Source organism: Salmo trutta, chromosome 12 (assembly GCF_901001165.1).
Source record: "Salmo trutta chromosome 12, fSalTru1.1, whole genome shotgun sequence".
In the NCBI taxonomy this organism is placed as follows: domain Eukaryota; kingdom Metazoa; phylum Chordata; class Actinopteri; order Salmoniformes; family Salmonidae; genus Salmo; species Salmo trutta.
In genome coordinates, this window is record NC_042968.1 from 23,741,952 (window position 1) to 23,762,171 (window position 20,220).

The following is a 20,220-nucleotide window of genomic DNA, read 5'->3' on the forward strand; positions in this document are numbered from 1 at the left end:
CTGGAGGTCATTTTGCAGGGCTCTGGCAGTGCTTCTCCTGCTCCTCCTTGCACAAAGGCGGAGGTAGCGGTCCTGCTGCTGGGTTGTTGCCCTCCTACGGCCTCCTCCACGTCTCCTGATGAACTGGCCTGTCTCCTGGTAGCGCCTCCATGCTCTGGACACTACGCTGACAGACACAGCAAACCTTCTTGCCACAGCTCGCATTGATGTGCCATCCTGGATGAGCTGCACTACCTGAGCCACTTGTGTGGGTTGTAGACTCTGTCTCATGCTACCACTAGAGTGAAAGCACCGCCAGCATTCAAAAGTGACCAAAACATCAGCCAGGAAGCATAGGAACTGAGAAGTGGTCTGTGGTCCCCACCTGCAGAACCACTCCTTTATTGGGGGTGTCTTGCTAATTGCCTATAATTTCCACCTTTTGTCTATTCCATTTGCACAACAGCATGTGAAATTTATTGTCAATCAGTGTTGCTTCCTAAGTGGACAGTTTGATTTCACAGAAGTGTGATTGACTTGGAGTTACATTGTGTTGTTTAAGTGTTCCCTTTATTTTTTTGAGCAGTGTATATATTTTAATTATTTATAAATATTTGTTAATATTATATTTGTTTATATTAATTATTTGTTTATTGTGATTTATCAGGGGGCTGCAGCACCCTCAGCACCCTTACTACCCGCTGCTATGTCCCTGAACCCTATGAGGCCATTTACAAATATTTAAAGTCTCCATTCATCTGTAAAACACATAGGTAAAACTGGATAGGGACTAAATGCGTTGGTTTCTTTTTACAATATATATATATATATATATATATATATATTTTTTTTTTTATATATATTTTTTTTTTTAAATCAATTTCCACTGTCCAAAAGTTGTTGAATTTCCTCTTCACTTGGGTATCTGAGCTGCCAGCCATATTGACATAGACCTTAGATAAAAGGCAGACTTGTCACAGCGCAAGTTCCTATTATTTTGTATCTGGATTCCAATATAAATAATGTAGAACTATTACATTAGTCATCGCTAATGTTACCTTGTCTCATGGTGAGTATTGGACATTCTTGCTTTGAGCACTCAGCACCACTGTTTTGTCAGACCTCCACCATCAAGTTTCCCGCGGAGACTTTAATAATCTCCATCTGCTTTTAAAACGTGTAGGGGTTACTTGTGTGGGTGGTCTTTATGACTACTATGTGCAGGCAGTATCTTGAAATTCAGACCTGTCACCTCGTGTCTTTTGATTTTTGGTGCGTCATCCATTCCATGTAGGCTAGCAATAAGGTGGAGTCATCAAACAAAACAGTTGCGAAAAGTTTTGAAATTGGACATCGACAAATTAACAATTTATTATTCCTGTCACAACGTCGTTGACAGCGGTAACACCTACAACTTGTAAGATGACACCAGCAGCTTTCACAAGGCACACAGGGGTGTTTCATTGAGAAGTGGAGGTAGCCTGCGTTCTTATTGCACATTTTCCATTTAGCGGACCTGAGTAGATAACCTGTATGTTATGTTTGGTTCTGCTGTGCCGACACATACAGTCTCTTTGTTGATTATTACTGGAGGAACTTATTGAACAGTTTTACTTACTCATTGACTCTGTAAGTATTTCCTTTATAATGTATTATTTCTATGCCCGAAAGTTGATTAAGATATTCTGAATATTTAATAATGAAGGCCATTGATGAGGATGGTGATGGCTGTACATGATTAATAAATACCCTGTGTTTTTTGGTTTAATTTGACCAGTTTCTCCACTAATTGTATTTTCTACTACTCACCACTAGGCCTACTAGAAAAAACAGTTGTTGACTTTGTGACTTGTGATCTGAAAAGTGAAGCTATAGAGAAAATGTATGTATTTTACAAAATGCATTAGTTTATCATTGAAATATCAGTGAAATAGTGATGATTTCAAGCGGTAGCATTCATTTTATGTGATAAATCCTAAGTAATAGATGGTAAATGACAGGTGCATTGCCAAACCTTAACATTCATTATGAACCTGAATATATATTTAAAAAAAATAGAATAAATTTTTTGAACGAAATAAGTATGGATGTGCTTAAAATTGTACTCCATGAAGAAAAACATTTCATATTTACTAGAACTGATCTACAGTGGGGGAAAAAGGTATTTGATCCCCTGCTGATTTTGTACGTTTGCCCACTGACAAAGAAAGGATCAGTCTATCATTTTAATGGTAAGTTTATTTGAACAGTGAGAGACAGAATAACAACAAAAATATCCAGAAAAACGCATGTCAAAAATGTTATAAATTGATTTGCATTTTAATGAGGGAAATAAGTATTTGACCCCCTCAATCAGAAAGATTTCTGGCTCCCAGGTGTCTTTAATACAGGTAACGAGCTGAGATTAGGAGCACACTCTTAAAGGGAGTGCTCTTAACCGCAGCTTGTTACCTGTAAAAAAGACACCTGTCCACAGAAGCAATCAATCAATCAGATTCCAAACACTCCACCATGGCTAAGACCAAAGAGCTCTCCAAGGATGTCAGGGACAAGATTGTAGACCTACACAAGGCTGGAATGGGCTACAAGACCATCGCCAAGCAGCTTGGTGAGAAGGTGACAACATTTGGTGCAATTATTCGCAAATGGAAGAAACACAAAAGAACTGTCAATATCCCTCGGCCTGGGGCTCCATGCAAGATCTCACCTCGTGGAGTTGCAATGATCATGAGAACGGTGAGGAATCAGCCCAGAAGTACACGGGAGGATCTTGTCAATGATCTCAAGGCAGCTGGGACCATAGTCACCAAGAAAACAATTGGTAACACACTACGCCGCGAAGGACTGAAATCCTGCAGCGCCCGCAAGGTCCCCCTGCTCAAGAATACATATACATGCCCGTCTGAAGTTTGCCAATGAACATCTGAATGACTCAGAGGTCAACTGGTGAAAGTGTTGTGGTCAGATGAGACCAAAATGGAGCTCTTTGGTATCAACTCAACTCGCCGTGTTTGGAGGAGGAGGAATGCTGCCTATGACCCCAAGAACACCATCTTCACCGTCAAACATGGAGGTGGAAACATTATGCTTTGGGGGTGTTTTTCTGCTAAGGGGACAGGACAACTTCACCGCATCAAAGGGACGATGGACGGGGCCATGTACCGTCAAATCTTGGGTGAGAACCTCCTTCCCTCAGCCAGGGCATTGAAAATGGGTCGTGGATGGGAATTCCAGCATGACAATGACCCAAAACACAGAGCCAAGGCAACAAAGGAGTGGCTCAAGAAGAAGCACATTAAGTTCCTGGAGTGGCCTAGCCAGTCTCCAGGCCTTAATCCCATAGAAAATCTGTGGAGGGGGCTGAAGGTTCGAGTTGCCAAACGTCAGCCTCAAAACCTTAATGACTTGGAGAAGATCTGCAAAGAGGAGTGGGACAAAATCCCTCCTGAGATGTGTGCAAACCTGGTGGCCAACTACAAGAAACATCTGACCTCTGTGATTGCCAACAAGGGTTTTGCCACCAAGTACTAAGTCATGTTTTGCAGAGGGGTCAAATACTTATTTCAACTACCTCTTCCCCTACTGTATTTATTTATTTTATTTATTTTGCTCCTTTGCACCCCATTATTTATATTTCTACTTTGCACTTTCTTCTACTACAAATCTACCATTCCAGTGTTTTTCTTGCTATATTGTATTTACTTTGCCACCATGGCCTTTTTTTGCCTTTACCTCCCTTATCTCACCTCATTTGCTCACATTGTATATAGACGTATTTTTTTTCTACTGTATTATTGACTGTATGTTTGTTTTACTCCATGTGTAACTCTGTGTTGTTGTATGTTGTCGAACTGCTTTGCTTTATCTTGGCCAGGTCGCAATTGTAAATGAGAACTTGTTCTCAACTTGCCTACCTGGTTAAATAAAGGTGAAATAAATAAATAAAATACAAAAATTCCCTCATTAAAATGCAAATCATTTTATAACATTTTTGACATGCGTTTTTCTGGATTTTTTTGTTATTATTCTGTCTTTAACTGTTCACATAAACCTACCATTAAAATTATAGACTGATCATTTCTTTGTCAGTGGGCAAACGTACAAAATCAGCAGGGGATCAAATACTTTTTCCCCTCACTGTAAGTGTACATATCACCCTGGACCAACTTCCAACCAGGGAACTGAAAATAATATATATATAGTCATATTGAGGTATATCTGTGGCCCAGAGGGCAATGGTTGGGCCAATATTCACTCAATGAACAGCTTGTGCTGTGGTCACTGTTTATTTTATAAATGTCTCCTTAGAACCATCCATGCTAAAATTTCTTTTTTTCTGTTTGATTTTAGTGGGCTAGTAAAAAGAAAATGTCCAGTGGAATTCTAGAGTAAAGCCCCATTGTTCAAGGTGTATAAACAGCAATGGGCAATTGACCTTACAATCCTATCTGCCGGTCTGGGGGTTTATTTAGTCTGGAACCAGCTGAGACAGAGCCATGTACCGGGCCTGGAGCCCAGTAAGATGTAGTCTACCTACCCTCCAACCAACCCTTTGAACACAGTATCTGTGTTCAGTAGGGTCGCATTACCCCAGTTAAGCTGTTTCAATCTGAGACTCGATAATTGGGGACACCAGATCTCTGTTCAAATGCTGTTTCAGAATGGTGTAGCTTCCAGCAATGCTGTTGGACATCAACTTGCGATTGCCCATCTTGTTCTTCTCTGAATTGTTCATTCAAACTGTTTGGAAAACTGATATTTAGATTGGGGGAAGTCTCTGAAAGCATCTATAGATATGTGTTAATAGTTGCCACAAAACGCCTGCTGGCTGTTTGATGATCAATTAGTTCCACTTGAAAGTCATTGGTGTTTAGTAAAGTATGTACCACAACACAGTGACACACACTGCTGTTGGCAATTGACTTTGTGTCAGGACAAGCCATTGTCAGTTTGAGGTCTTTTCTGCTCAAACTCTTGAAGCTTGAAAGGAGGTAGTATAATTTCAAGATGAAAACATTCTCTCAGCCTGTTGAAAGGACACTTGTTTACCGGTGCCAGATGTGAGACAACATCAGAGCCGTCAGACCCATCCCCATGAGAGAGCCCAGGTTAGGGCCAGCTCGGGCAAAGGGAACCAGACCATCAATCAGTCTTGTGAATTTAAATTTCAATGGCCCGCTTTTGCATTAAAGGAGCATACTACACATATTCTTAAGTTTGATATTACCAGTAGAATTCTAAACTTTTTTTCCTCTAATGGGTTTGTTTCCCTGTGAGGTTGTTCCGTGCCATTAAGACACAGTCAATGAATAAGCAGCACAGTAACATGCTCCAAAATGTCACTGAAGGAAATCTTGTGCTAGCTAAAGAGATTTTAGGTAGGGCTAGATAAATGAGGTGGTAGAGACCTACATAATATCAATGCAGGTATGGGCTTTTGTGCGCCTGTATATACTTGTGTACAGTATGGTTGCATGTGTGGGTGTCTGTGTATGTGTGCACGTGTGTGTGGGTGTACATACAGTATGTGTGAATGTGTTTTCGGCCTTGAGTATAAAGACCCCTTGTGTCTAGGAACACAGGTGCCTGGATTGTCCTGTAGTGGAGGTGTGAATGTGGCACCTGTGTGTTCTGTTAGAGCGTGAGGCTCCCAGGCCCGGGCCGGTCAGCCTGAAAAACAGCCACATACATGGCAGACAGGCCTCCGTCTACTCACCTAGGCCTGCATGGTGCATCTACAAAGCCACCCTACTAAAGTCACAATGACGAACATAGAGGGACCGTGAGTCTACAAGATCATCAATCTGATCTGTCCATGGTTGAGGGCTTTGTTGGTACATTGACATACTACTGTTGCTGTAGGTTGTGTGCTTGCTGCGCCATCTACCTGCTTTCACTAGCAAATGGACTACATAGGTAGTAGCAGCCATTCCTCCCCCTTCCTACCTGCCTGGATTCCACACAGCTCCCAGGTGTCTCCCTTAACCTGGGGCTTGTGTTGCGTAAACCATGTAGGCCTTCCTGCCCATCTGAAAAAATACCTGAGCTCAATTTTGAGTCTCATAGCAAAGGTTCTGAATACTTATGTAAATAAGGTATTTCTGTTTTTTATAAACATTTATAAAAAACTGTTATTGCTTTGTCATTATGGGGTATTGTGTGTAGATTGATGAGGGGAAAAAACTATTTAATCAATTTTAGAATAAGACTGTAACGTAACAAAATGTGGAAAAAGTCAAGGGGTCTGAATAATTTCCGAATGCACTGTAAAAATACTGTAGTGAAAGAGAACTGTAATATATACTATAGTAATTACTGTAGTGTTTTTGCGGATTGAAGTGTACTGTAGTATTTACTGTAGTGTTTTAACGGAATGTACTGTGCTGTAGTATTTACTGTAGTGATTTTGCAGACTGTAGTACGGTATACTGTAGTATGTACTGTAGTGTTTTTGCGGACATTACAGTAGTATTTACTATAGTGTGGTGATATAGGGAGGGGAATGGGCATGGTATATGAAAATTAAATACTGTAGTATTTACTATAGTATTTTATAGTATACTACAACATTCTATAGTAAGTACTACACATGATAGAGGGATACTACGGTGTGTAGTATAGTATTCTACAGTATACTACAGTTTATTGTAGAATTCTATAGTAAACTGTAGTATTTTTTCCTGTGGGTGCCTATGTGACAACATGACAGCTCCTTAGTCAATATTTGAAGACAATAGGACATTACCTTGAAATTATACTGTTTGTACATGTGTATCCTATCAACAAATGCTATTTTCAGTACAGTTAGAGTGATGGCTTCTGTGGGGGTTACATCCCTGACAGCAGTCAGTTTGTTTAACCTTCCAATAGTCTGTGACTTTAAACAGAACTCACATTTTCTTGGCAATTGAAATGAACGGCACATCTGAAGTTATGTACATACCATAGAATCTGGGTATCTTATGGTAACAGTGTTTGTTGAAGTTGACCAGTATATTTTCTTCAGTCCTTTTCTGCAACCCCGGTGCATGTGTTGTTTTCTTACCCCTGCAGATTAACTGTGGGGATTACGGGAAGCCGAAGCATGTCTCTGCATGGGGTTGGCCTTTATGATGAATACTTGTCTGGAAAGGGGAGAAATGAGGCATAGAATAGTGCCAGGGGATTCGCTCTTGGCTTTAGATGTTTGTCTATTAAATCCTTTCCTGACATCAGTTACACTAACAGTTATGACAAAAGGTTGGTGCGTGTGTGTTCATGTTTGTGTGAAGATTTGTGTGTATGTAGGCTCTGTGTGCGATCTCTTGTGTCAGTACATGTATTTTGTATGTTTGTGACTACATGGTCCATAGTTTTTGTGTATGTGTTTATTGTGTGGGTTAGTATGTTGTCTATATGTGTATCATCCATGCTTTTGGTTTCCACACTGAAGACCATTACGAGTTCTACCTGTGCCAAAACCTTCTCCTGTCCGGACCTCCACCAACTCCAAACCTTTCCGCTCATGTGGGAGTCTGGTGGACAGCCCTCTTACTGTGCTCTGTTGATGACTGTCATAGGCCCCCCGTCCTGGCCCACTCTTGGCTCCTGTCTCAGCTGTATGCCCCTGTCCTGGCCCCTGCTCTAGGAGGAAGGTGTGGAGTGCTCCTAAGCCTGGTTAGGGTCAATGAGGGTGTTCCACACCATTAGATTTACAGTCAACTGAACAAGAGGCTAGAGCTTGTTTGAGTTGGGTTGAACTCTTGCTGTAGTAGGCTATTAAAACTTTAAACAGAATGGCTGTCCTGACGTATACAACTAGAAATGTACAGAAAAGATTGAAACCCCAGGAAAATGTACTGTACCAGAGGCTGACAGACAGGTCGAGGCCCCTTTGACAAAGAGCTGATTTATAGATAGAAATGCTGCACCACAAATAAGCTCTCCAACTCCCTCCTTTGATGTGACATATTCAAATGTTGCAAATCTAGAAAAGTGACAATACAAAATATTTTAAATATGAATGAAATATAATATTAACAGCTTCTTTTCCTCCTGTCCTGCAGGTAAAAGAGGAGGGAACTATGAACAGTCCGGTGGAAACAGAGGACGACCAATACAGTCCAATACATCTCACTGGGCTCGGAATATGTTGCCCCCTCAGTCCCAAACAGCACCACGATGGGCCTGGTCTGAAGAGCCCACAGCAGTACACCAAATGGCTCCCCAGCCGCCACGAGGCCAGCCTGCTGCCCATGAGAGAGGATCTGGCTCTCTGGCTCAACATGTTTCTGGGTAGGGTGACTTTCACATGGTTTTTATGGTGTTACAAAACACCTGCAACAAACCTGTAACCATCTTGGGGTTTGGGGCTTTTAAAACACTTTTAACAAGGAATGTGTCTAAACTATGACTAAGATAATGTGATGCATTGGTTTAGCTCAATTCTTGTGCAACATAGGCCTATTTTTGTCATTTCTGAACATCAATAAAAATGTCACCCAATGACATACAGGTTATGCGAGGACATGAAATTGGATCATACTTTTTATATTGGATAATGGGGACATAGCTATTGGTTGGTGTTCTAAACTGGAAAGACACACATTAACCTAAATCCTTGAAATACTCCTGTATGTCTGGTCACTGAAAGGAACCCTGTTAAGATATTATTGGAAGGAAGTCAGGAAGGGCCTGAACATGTCACAGCCTGTGTGTGTCTGTGTCGGGGAGATGACTAGTTAATATCCATCACTCACACGTCCTGACCAGTAAAGGGGTCATTTGTAATTGTAGTATGGTCAGGGCGTGGCAGGGGATGTTTGTTTTGTGTGTTTTGGGGTTTTTTGGTTCTAGGGAATTTTGGTTCTAGTTTTCTATTTCTATGTTTCTTTTTCCATGTTTGGCCGAATATGGTTTCCAATCAGAGGCAGATGTTTTTCGTTGTCTCTGATTGGAAGCCATACTTAGGCAGCCTGTTTTTTCCTTTGGGTTTGTGGGTGGTTGTTTTCCGTTATAGTCTTGTACCTTACGGAACTGTTGTTTTGTCGTTTGTTAGTATTTTTGTTTAAGTGTTCACTTTAATCAAAATAAAGAAAGAAGATGAGCACTATACCCGCAGCGCCTTGGTCTGTCCCTTTCGACGCCTGTGACACATGAGAATGAAGTCGTTAATAATAAGGTCCCATTAACAAGGCAAATGCTTCAGTTTAATATGGCATAATAAAAATGCATTACTCCAGAGCAACGCCCTTATCATTATTCACAAATAATGCTGGAGCAGTATAGTACATCTGTGTCATCGCAGTGAGTAGTAACCTCAGGACAAAAACACCTGTGTAATGACATATAATGCCCTACGTGATCAGTATGTAGCCACTATATAGTCACTCATCATGTACAGCTGATTTTTGTATTTTTTAGAAAATATTATTATTAGATGTAAAGCACACAATGATGTAAGACAACAATTTGATGTCAAATGGGCTCCCCTTTCTGTGATCTGTTTAGCATGGTGTTGGTGACTGACATTTCTCACCAGACTCTGGGGTCACGGCTGACAGCCTGATGGACAGGCTGGATAATGGGGTTCTGCTGTGCCAGCTGGCCGAGGAGCTACAGGAGAGAATGATCCAAGGCAGCAATGGCAAGGTAACATACAAACATACATCACCATAGACAGCATACATTACATGATCACATTTAAGAATATTGATCTTTCATCAACTTACTTATGCCATACAGATGTCTGTATTTCAGTGGCTCAGTCTAAAGATACGATCTGCAATTGAGCCATCTCTGGTGTACATTTGGTGTATTTTTTTATTATGTTGAAACCTAGCCGTCACTTGAAAGTAGACAATAAAGGACAGAATGTTTCACTGAGAGTCTCTGGTTTTGAAGTCACCATCTGACTGAGAACTGCATAATGCCACGCTTCATAGTCATTATTGAATTGTGTTTACTAGTAACTGTTTCCTACATTTATTTTAAAAATTACTCAATATTGTTTATAATCTTACACAGAATCTGCCCAAGTGCTGGTTGTTGGAGTTACTTTCTATGGTTCACATCTGACTAGACATTTGGAGGGAATTTAATTAAAGGCCCAGTGCTGTCAAAATTATGTTTTTACAGTTTTTGGTTTTTAAAATATTGTTCAACAGCTGATGAAACTAACACTGTAAAAGTGTGAAAACATTTGATCAGTGTTATTTCCTGATATTTGCTGGTTGAAAATGCAATCTACACAGGACCTTGTAATCAGCAGGTTTTGCATGGGTGGAGTTTCGGCTTGCCTGGTGACATCACCAGGCGGTTAATTAGTTAAAGGCCCAGTGCAGTCAAAAATTAGATTTTCTTGTGTTTTATATACATTTCCACACTATGAGGTTGGAATAATACTGTGAAATTGTGAAAATTAGGATAATGCCATTTTAGTGTAAGAGCTGTTTGAAAAGACTGCCTGAAATTACAGCCTGTTTTGGTGGGATGGAGTTTTGGCGGTAAATGAGTTAATAGAGCAATAACAAAGAGAGTTCCAAACCTCTCTGACATTAACAGTTCGTTTTCAGTTTGCCCCTCCCCATTCAGACCACTCCCAGACAGTCCTAGCAAAATTCTTGCTTGAGAAATAGTTTTTTTGCTAAAAAAGCTATTTCTGTTTCTTTTGGAAACTGTTTATGGAAAACTATTACAGTAAGGTACTTAATTGTTATCCAGAAATGATTTGATATTGACATAAAAATGGCTGCATTGGGCCTTTAAGAAAATAATTAACGCTAAGAAGATAATGTAGTGGGATTGACCCCGAACAAGGGACTGCTCCTAGGCTGTCATTGTGAATAAGAATTTGTTCTTAACTGACTTGCCTAGTTAAATAAAAAATTAAATAAAAAATAAAAAAGAGCTGTTATTAATAATTATAATGCACTAATTATATCATGTTATACACTGAGTAGAAAAAAACATTAAGAACAGCTGCTCTTTCCATGACACAGACTGACCAGGTGAAAGCTATGATCCCTTATTAATGTCACTTGTTAAATACACTTCAATCAGTGTAGATGAAGGGGAGGAGACAGGTTAAAGAAGGATTTTTAAGCCTTGAAACAATTAGACATGGATTGTGTATGTGTGCCATTCAGAGACTGAATGGGCAAGACAAAAAATATAAGTGCCTTTGAACAGGGTATGGTAGTAGGTGCCAGGCTCTGTCAAGAACTGCAACGCTGCTGGGTTTTTCATGCTCAACAGTTTCCTGTGTGTATCAAGAATGGTCCACCACCCAAAGGACATCCAACCAACTTGACGCAACTGTGGGGAACATTGGAGTCAACATGAGCCAGCATCCCTGTGGAACGATTTCGAAGGTGTTCTTAATGTTTGGTATACTCAGTGTATTGAGCTGAATCTGAGTATTGACACCGACTTGGTGATTGTCCCTGTGTATTTTCCCCAGGCCTTCGTCCGCAGGGTGATTCATTGGCGAGCTGATGCTACTTCTGGCTCTTTCTTTGCCCGGGACAACACTGCCAACTTCCTCTACTGGTGTCGGAAGATTGGTGTGGATGAGACCTACCTGTTTGAGTCTGAAGGTTTGGGTGAGTGCCTACTTGCTTGTCCATCTCCGTCTGGCACTGACAGGACACAAATCTGTCCTTAAACAGCCAATATCTATCAAGTTGTCTAAGAGATAATCTGTAAATCTCTGTCGGAGTCAACAAGATGAACACTGAAATGGTGTGGCTAATTGGCAACAGACCCTACAGTTAGTTCATTAACACACTTCTGCCGATTCTAATCTGTGCTCAGGATGTGCGACGTCCAGAGATTTACCAGAGATAATCTTATTGAGAAACAGTGCACGTCATACACGTCACAAGAACATCTGCTTTTAAAACGTTCCCGACCCCATCCCTTCTCTACTTTCATCCATATGTGTACTCTCATACCCTCTTATCAGACCATGGGAGGCCTCTGGCAGTAGTCTCTGGAATGGTTTCTTTCTTGTGCCTGTTCTGGATTAGTAGCCTGTCCCCTGTGGAAAGACTGTGCTGTGTCCCATTGTCCTCTTCTCTGTCCTGTAGAAGCATGGCCCCACTTGGAAAACACTCCAGTGTCACCTATCTTTGTCCTCCTCTGACTCCCTAGCTTTGATCTGTGACTGTCACTATGAAAACGCCAGCCATGCTTCCTCACTAGCTGTAGAGGATTTAGCGAGTGGGTGAGATGGTTTAAAGGGAATGAAAGAGACAGATGTTCAGGTGGAGCTGGAAAGCAGGTCAGCTCACAGTGCTAGCTGACTCTGTACCTTGAATAGAGGGATGATATATTTTCTTCTGTGACTTGGATTGTCTTGTCTTAGGATCATGTATCACTCATTCATCTCTGTTTCTGTTTGATGCCTTCAGTACTGAGGAACATGGGAGACTAGTTATTGCATGTTGACCACATTTAGTGATATTAACTGTGTGTGCAGTATACCTATTCCACATGGGCATGTTCCTGCATGGGCATGCGTGACACAGGGTGTTAATGTGTAGGTTTAACTACCATACACATCAGTTTGCCCCCTAGTCTGACTAAACTGGCTTATTGGTGAATTGCACTCAGAATGATAGGACATGTACATGATGACTACTGTATTTTTCAATATTTATGTTTGACAGAGGAATTTTAAAGTCATTCATACTGTATATTTTCATACGTACATAATTGTTTAAATTGTTGTACTTCAACGTACAACTACATGTAAGTGTATGCTGTGTATTTATGGCATTATCTCTGCTCTACTCTCTTCCTGCTTTCTCTCCTCCCTCTTCCCTGCTGCATCCCTGGTGTAATGATGGATTTACAGAATAGAGCAATGACAAGGAACTTCATTGCCAATTTCAAAGATCAAAGGTTACCTATGGACACAGTCGGGAGGTGTGTCCAATGTGTCTCACATTTGAACTGTAATACCATAACTTTTCCAATTTTCTTTGTGTTTTGGTGGTGCTTCCACCACCAAAACTTACTGAGAGAAGTTAATTTCACTACACAGTATATCTGAGAGAAGTTAATTTCACTACACAGTATATCCATGATTCCTTTCCCTCCAAAACAAAACCACACAAATGAAATTACATGTTTAGAACAAGATATGTTTTGATAAGTATTTTAATCACCTCGGAGAGCCTAACTTTGAAGACTACTGATAATTACAGGCATTGAGCGTGCTGTGTTCAGCCTGCATGCCCACGTTTTCTTTACACACGTGTCTGGTGCCTGCAGGGATTTGAGTTCAGCTTCAAAGATAGCTGGGCGCTGGAGAAAGGCATAACCCCTCCTAAGTCCTCACTGGCATTCACCTGTATTCAAAATGCTGCTCTTGTTTTCATTTTCCTCACAGATAATGTCCTGTTTTATCTTTGCAAGCATCTCTTTGGCAGCTGAATGATACTCGTTGTTAATCGGTAGCATGTGGGATGTTTGTGGTTCTTGAAATGTAAACACATTGGTTTGATCTTTATTCAATTTTGTCTGTGTGCCTCCTGATATTCAAATAGCTTGGTGCAGGATGAAGGTTGTTTTTATGTGTCCTGACATCCTGACAGTCTGTATGGTTTGTCAAGGGCGTTCATGTAAACGCACATTTAGCTGCTGTTCATGTCCTCAGGCTTTATACATAACGATAATACATTACTATGACAGTATTTGTTTAGCCATGACATAAGTTGTGTGTGTGTGCTTTATGGGCAGTGCTCCACAAACAACCTCGGGAGGTGTGTCTCTGTCTTATGGAGCTGGGAAGGATTGCAGTCAGGTGAGTTGTCATGACTCTGTGTACATCATTCACTCAGAGACTTGCACAACTGCGCTTTTCCTAGTTCATGGAATCTTTCTTTACCAACCGTCTAACAGTCGTGGTGTCTCACTGACTCGCTCTCAGGTATGGTGTGGAGCCCCCAGGGTTGGTGAAGCTGGAGAGAGAGATAGAGAGGGAGGAGGGAGGGTCTCTCACCCCATCATCACCTCTGGCCTTCCCCTCACCCACAACTCTTCCCTTGATCTTACCGCTGCTCCATGCTCCTACACCCCCTGCTTCTGTAACCCCACCTCCCAGTCCAAGCCCACCCCCTTCCTCAGCCCCAGTAGACCCTACTCATCCAACTTCCATCTCATCCTCGTCAACCACCACTAGCACAACTTCCACTCAAACCTCATCTGTTACCATGGTCACAACCTCCACTCGGACCCCTCCCACAACACCAACCACAGATCCTATCTCAGCCCTGAGCCTTACAGAGACCCCTGTCTCCCCCTCTCCACATCCTCCGCCACTGCCGTCTCCTCCATCCCAACCCTCACCCTCTCCCTCACCTAAGCCCAAGGCGCGTCGTCCAAGCAAATCATCTGCTAAGAAGACGCCAAGCACATTCAACTTGTTGGATGACATAGTAAGTACCTCCTCTCAAATAGGCCTAAAGTAACCATGAATTACCCATCAATGTAATGAGAAATACAGTAGCTAATCAGTGTCATATTTCCCCACTGACTGTATCATAGGAAAGATCTTAAGTATTGACCTAGTCTAGCACACCAGACTTCCTCTCCAATTGTTTAGCAAACATTCTTAGCGGTGATAACGCTGGTAGATATAGCCTACGGGTAGGAGGAGGTTGTGTCTTTGCTTGCTTTATCTGAGAGATGTTTTGTGTTTCAGGTGAGAAACATTATCGAGGACCCGCCATGCAGCTGCCCCACTAAGTTCCCTGTGGAGAAGCATCCTAAAGGACGCTACCGTGTCGGGGAGAAGGTCCTCTACGTACGAGTATGTCAACACCCCTTCCTTCACCCTAATTGTCGGGGTTAATAAACCTCAGGCAGTTGCGTGAAACCACAGAAGTAGATTATATTTATATTGTCTATACAGCAGTGAGTGACATCATTTATAGGACACATACTGTATGGACATAAACATTAATTTAAACCAACAACCACATGAGGAAATGTAAGGATTTTAATTTGTTGGTGTTGACTTAATACCAACATATTACCTTCTTTGCATTTCCGTATGTGTTTGTTTTTTAATCATGTGATATTTAAGAGTGTTGATTGACATATATTGAGCAATGAGGGTATGTTTGCTGCACAAAGCTGCAATAAGTGGGAATCTGTAGAGAAGGACTTGTTCCAGGCAAAGCCCCATGGGATACAGGGTTGCTTGGCAACGGTAGACTGAGTTCACACCCTCTAATGGGAAAAAAGTATTATTAAAACATGCCCAGGTTTGTATTACTTGATTTGTCCTAATATGTATTGAAGGTGTCTTACAAATGTTTTATTCTATATTATTTTGTTAAACAAAAAGTGAAATCGAAGCTAAAATTAACATTTTACTTGATTAAATTCAAAATACACATTTTACTCAGTTGCTCCATATCTAGTATATTCTGATATGGACTATTCAATTCCATAGCTAATTTACCAATAGTTGGATGGGGTTGCACTCTATGGGCTCAATGAACCAGAAATGCATCAATTGCTTCCTCAGTGGAAGCTTTCCCTAAATGGCCTTGACTGACACTGTAGCATCGTCTGTCTGCTGTCCACACTGAGCTGACAGACCGAATCGTATGTTGTTTCATCTTTTGGGGACAATTGGTCACCAACAGAAGACTGTTTTAATGCTCAGTTAATGTTATTGAAATCCAATGGCTTAGAATGTGTTACTCAATAACAGTATGTGATTTAGCTGTCTTTGTCAGTAAGCTGACACGCTGAGTTACAACTGCATTCCTATTTTTCTTCCCTGAGAAACAGGCACCTTATTTTTACTGCCCGTTTAGATATAATGGCTGCCTTAGACTCACGGAACACCTGTTTCTCAGTAATAGTCAAATGTCTGACATGGGAAAACATGCCCTTACGCCACATCAAACAAAATGGAGGTCATAAAAATGGATAACCAAGGGATGTTGTTGGTTTATGGCCAAGTTCAGTGAGGCTGTATGTTTAGGACGAACATTTACAAAATGGAGAAATATGCGTACCCTGAAGGTTTCATGCTCAGGGTATTGTATTTTTCCTTTCTTTCATCCTTCAGTGTTTCTTGGCAACCAAGGTCATATGACTGGGGTTTGGTTTTGTGTGAACCGCTTGTCTGTTGAAGCTCTGTATTTTTCCTGATATTCCAGATGCCCTCCCCTAAACACACTTTGGCTTATTTAAGTCTTCTGTGGTTTCCTGAGCATAACTGCTAATTACAGATTTAATTACAGCAACATGGATTTGTGCCAGGCTACATTACCTTTTTAACTTTAGATTGTCTGTGTGCCCAACATCTCCATCCTAACTGTTATTACTGTACAGCAGAGGTATTCAACCGTGGGTCTGCAGCCCATGTACCGCAGGAGGTCCGCAAAAAAATATAAAATTAAATCACTTTTTTATAGTATTTTCTATTTATTTTATTAATTCAATGTTTTTGAACACTGCATCGCAGTGCTAGCTGTGCCACCATAGATTCTGGGTTCGAGCCCAGGGTCTGTCGCAGCTGGCCGCGACCGGAAGGCCCATGGGGCGACGCACAATTGGCCCAGCGTCGTCCGGGTTAGGGCGGGTTTGGCCGGCCGGGATATCCTTGTCTCATTGCGCTCTAGTGACTCCTGTGGCAGGCCGGGTGCAGTGCACGCTGACCAGGTCGCCAGGTGTACGGTGTTTCCTCCGACACATTAGTGCGTCTGGCTTCCAGGTTGGATGTGCATTGTGTCAAGAAGCAGTGTGGCTTGGTTGGGTTGTGTTTCGGGGGATGCATGGCTCTCGACCTTTGCCTCTCCCGAGTCCGTATGGGAGTTGCAGCGATGAGACAAGACTGTAACTACTACCAATTGGATACCACGAAAAGGGGGTAAAAGAATAATATATATATATATATATTTTTAAAAAAGAATATCGCTAGCAACAACAGAATGAATGCATTGTGAATAACAAAAAAATAAGAGAATATATATTATTGTCATCCACACCAGAAAAGAGCATATCTTATTTTCTTTCTAATATCGCCTAATGTATGATGGGGTCCCTGGGTTGCCGGTTGCCTAGGAGGAGGTTCCTGGGCAAGGAAAGGTTGACGACTCCTGCTGTACAGCACTACCTGTATGATACACAGTCCTTTCTCTCAATCACAAAAAAGACACTTCTCTTCTCTGTATGAATAGAGCACTACAGTCCACTCCCCTGTAAAGATGTTACCTGTGAATGTGTGGAGTGATGCCCTGATAACCCCTGTATGTCTGTCTGGATGTATGAGTCCTGTGATGTTTGCTTGGCTTTTTAAAGAGCAGAATCTATTGATTACTAAGACCAAGTCATTAGTGGTGTGATTTAATCAGACAGCTCATTGAAGCCTGGCCTGGTACGACACCCCCTCTCTCCACTGGAGATTTTTCAATCATGCTAGCCCTGGAGGGCTCCATGCAGCATTCTCAGCTGTTGAAGAAAGGAAGGCTTTTCTTCTCCAAGCCCAATTAAGCACCAGGCTTTAAAGCAGGGATGGTAACTGTCTGGCACTGAAGAGAAGGGAGACATTAAAACCTCTCACAATATCATCTCACTTCCATTATTTCCTATTTCGATCAGAACACATAGGAGCTTTGTTTCGTTTGCTTTATATTTTAGCAGTGGTCTGACTGCTATAAAAAGAAGACATATCTCCATTTAAGCAATCAGTAAAGTTCTATGGGACTACCTAAAAGGAAAAAGTAGCTTCATTTAAGAATAAGTAGGAGACGGTGGTTAGGTTATACCCTGCCCTTTTTGCATGTGACAAGATCCTCCCATAGAGTGAGATACATGTGAATTTCTACAATACAATTACTCCATCTCTCATGTAATGACCAATGCAATCACAATCTTTCCTCAGAAGGGAATGGTTAAAGCATGGCCCCTAGTGGATGATGGGTGAAGGCCTCTTCCTCCTTTAGCATTCTCATGAATCTTTCAACAACAAACGGGAGGAGAGAGAATCAATAGAGCTGCCAGGGAAGGAGGACACAGGGGAATCCAGCAGTCAGCTTATGGGCTGGAGTAAAGGCACACGTGTGGGGGGGCAGGGGCTGTTAGAATGAATCTGATTATATAGAAGATGTCTGCCGCAGGGGGGTTTGTGCACAATTGCTGAGAAAGTCTACTTGCATAATTCCACTATGTGAATATTGAGTTTTGAGAGCCATAACAGCCATAACGTATTTTGTCTAGTGTTCTGAGTTGACTAGTGTTCTGTTACATATGCAATTAATTAAATACAGTAACCCAAATATATTTTCCTCATAGAGCTCTTGAAATATAGTGCTTCTGAAAGACAAATCCTTATAGCCTACAGTATTTTAGCCCACATTTGTATGGACAGCTCTAACCTAAGGTTGATGAATGGAAAAAACATATAGGTGTTTCCCTCCACTGCTCCCTCTTACCCTTGTGTTTGTGTGTTATGTCAAACTTGACCCCGCTGTCAGCAATAACATTTTAATCTGCCGGTGGACAGCTGAGGCAAATCACGTCTCAGGGGCTCCTTGGGTTGGTAAATGGGATTACCAGGCATTGTCTGTGTGCACGTGGGTGCTTGTGTATGTGTGTGTGTGTATTCACTTACACCCCTCCACCGTCCATCTCGCCATTAGTATGCATAGTGGAGGACAGGAGGCGTATAGAAGGGGTGTAAATCTGCTTGTATTATCACATTCTTAATGGTTCCATAATGAAGGGGTTATGGGCGATAAGGAAGGAGGGGGTGGGCCGGTGTTGACAGAAGGACGAATGGCCAGGCAAGGCCTCCTGGGAATCTAGATGTCTGTGTGGAGCTACAGCTTTGTAAAGAGACAGCGGTCTCTATTTCGCTGCTATCATTTTCTTACAATCCGACTGTATTATTTGAGAGCTGTTGCCATGGTAGCGTCAGGTTTGCACCAGACCAGTGGGTGATGTGTAGAGGAAGGTGTCTATGCAGTAGTTGTCAGAGGGCTTGATTTAAAGAGTGCTGATGTCTGTGTTTGCCTGCTATCACGGGTGTTCTAAGTGTAACTATGTACATGGTGACTTCACACCAACGTACCATTCATGAATGCTGTGTGCGTGCCTGCGTGCATGTCTGTGGATTAGTCCACTGCATGTGCTCAGCTGGCGTCATGAGGCGGTGTTTCATTTGGCTTAATGAGATTTTGACAAAGCTGTCTCTTTCTATGGCTCAGAGATCATTTGACTTTCATGAGAGCTGTTACACAGGCAGAAGGAACTGGTCAATATTTGATTGGAAGGGTATCTTGGCTCAGGGGGGGTCATACAAAGAGCAGTTTCAGTCTGGAGAGTGGATCATAACATTTTCCAAGGTTACTATGCCTTGGCCTACTTGAAATCAGACATAGGTGAAGGGGGATTCAAAACCAAGCTAGGTACTGAGCAACAAACAAGTACTTTTGTTGTGATATGGTTGAACTGGCTAAGTTGCTCAAATGGAATAGCAGTCATGGGTTTTATTGTACCTGCTGTTTCTGACTATCCCCTCCATCTTGTTCCTCCTGCAGTTGCTGAATGAGCATCATGTGATGGTGCGCATCGGGGGAGGCTGGGAGACCTTGGGATGTTACCTGCTGAAGCATGACCCCTGCCGAAGTCCACCGGTCACCCCGCTCAGGACCTGTCGGGCCAAAGGAAAGTCCCCCAACATGAAGGACTTCTCACCAGACAGCTATATGGTGGTGGGGGCACACTACCGTGCCAAGAAATAAAACATTAATCTGTTCAACCATAACAGATAACTGACACCACAACCTAGCAATGAAGCTTCCTGGTTATTCTGAGCATATCAAGGTTTTTTCTGGAGATTTATTTGAGTGAAAGCTATTGCCTAGTGACCAGAGGCGTGTAATAAATATATATATATATATATATATATATATATATATATATATATATATATATATATCTGGTAAGTTGGGTTTAGTGGCTCACATGTATGTAGAAAGGTTTATTTTATCATCTATTTTTAAGATTAGTTTGAAAAAGTGATCTTATCTGTAAAAATCTATCCTGTTGTCTTTAAAAGAGTTGATCCAGAAAGGCTAGTATAGCTGAGGGGTAATGGTGTTTATTTTAATATATTGGATGAGGGCTCATCTCAAGACTGTCCAGTCATTTCTCTATAAGAATTGTTTTATTGTACTATACGATATTTTTGATAGTACTCTTGATTGAAGACGATATAGGGACCATTTATTA

At 41.6% G+C, this 20,220-nt stretch overlaps 1 protein-coding gene across 1 annotated transcript; it reads left to right on the forward strand.

Moving 5' to 3' along the window:
• Positions 1 to 1,393: 1,393 nt before the first annotated feature.
• LOC115203209 (growth arrest-specific protein 2-like) lies at positions 1,394 to 19,836 on the forward strand. Its single transcript, XM_029767660.1, has 8 exons — positions 1,394 to 1,608; positions 8,025 to 8,253; positions 9,500 to 9,609; positions 11,420 to 11,561; positions 13,705 to 13,768; positions 13,895 to 14,402; positions 14,669 to 14,776; positions 19,527 to 19,836. Exons 2-8 carry the CDS (start codon positions 8,043 to 8,045, stop codon positions 19,728 to 19,730), a joined length of 1,347 nt encoding a protein of 448 aa, XP_029623520.1. The 5' UTR covers positions 1,394 to 1,608; positions 8,025 to 8,042; the 3' UTR covers positions 19,731 to 19,836.
• The last annotated feature ends 384 nt before the right edge of the window (positions 19,837 to 20,220 follow it).

What these genes read in the sequence shown, in the direction of transcription:
- LOC115203209 (XM_029767660.1), top strand. Translation starts at nt 8,043, where the DNA reads ATGAACAGTCCGGTGGAAACAGAGGACGACCAATACAGTCCAATACAT. An exon ending in GTTTGAGTCTGAAGGTTTGG is followed by an intron (nt 11,562 to 13,704) that starts GTGAGTGCCTAC and finishes CTTTATGGGCAG; the next exon opens with TGCTCCACAAACAACCTCGG. An exon ending in CTGGGAAGGATTGCAGTCAG is followed by an intron (nt 13,769 to 13,894) that starts GTGAGTTGTCAT and finishes ACTCGCTCTCAG; the next exon opens with GTATGGTGTGGAGCCCCCAG.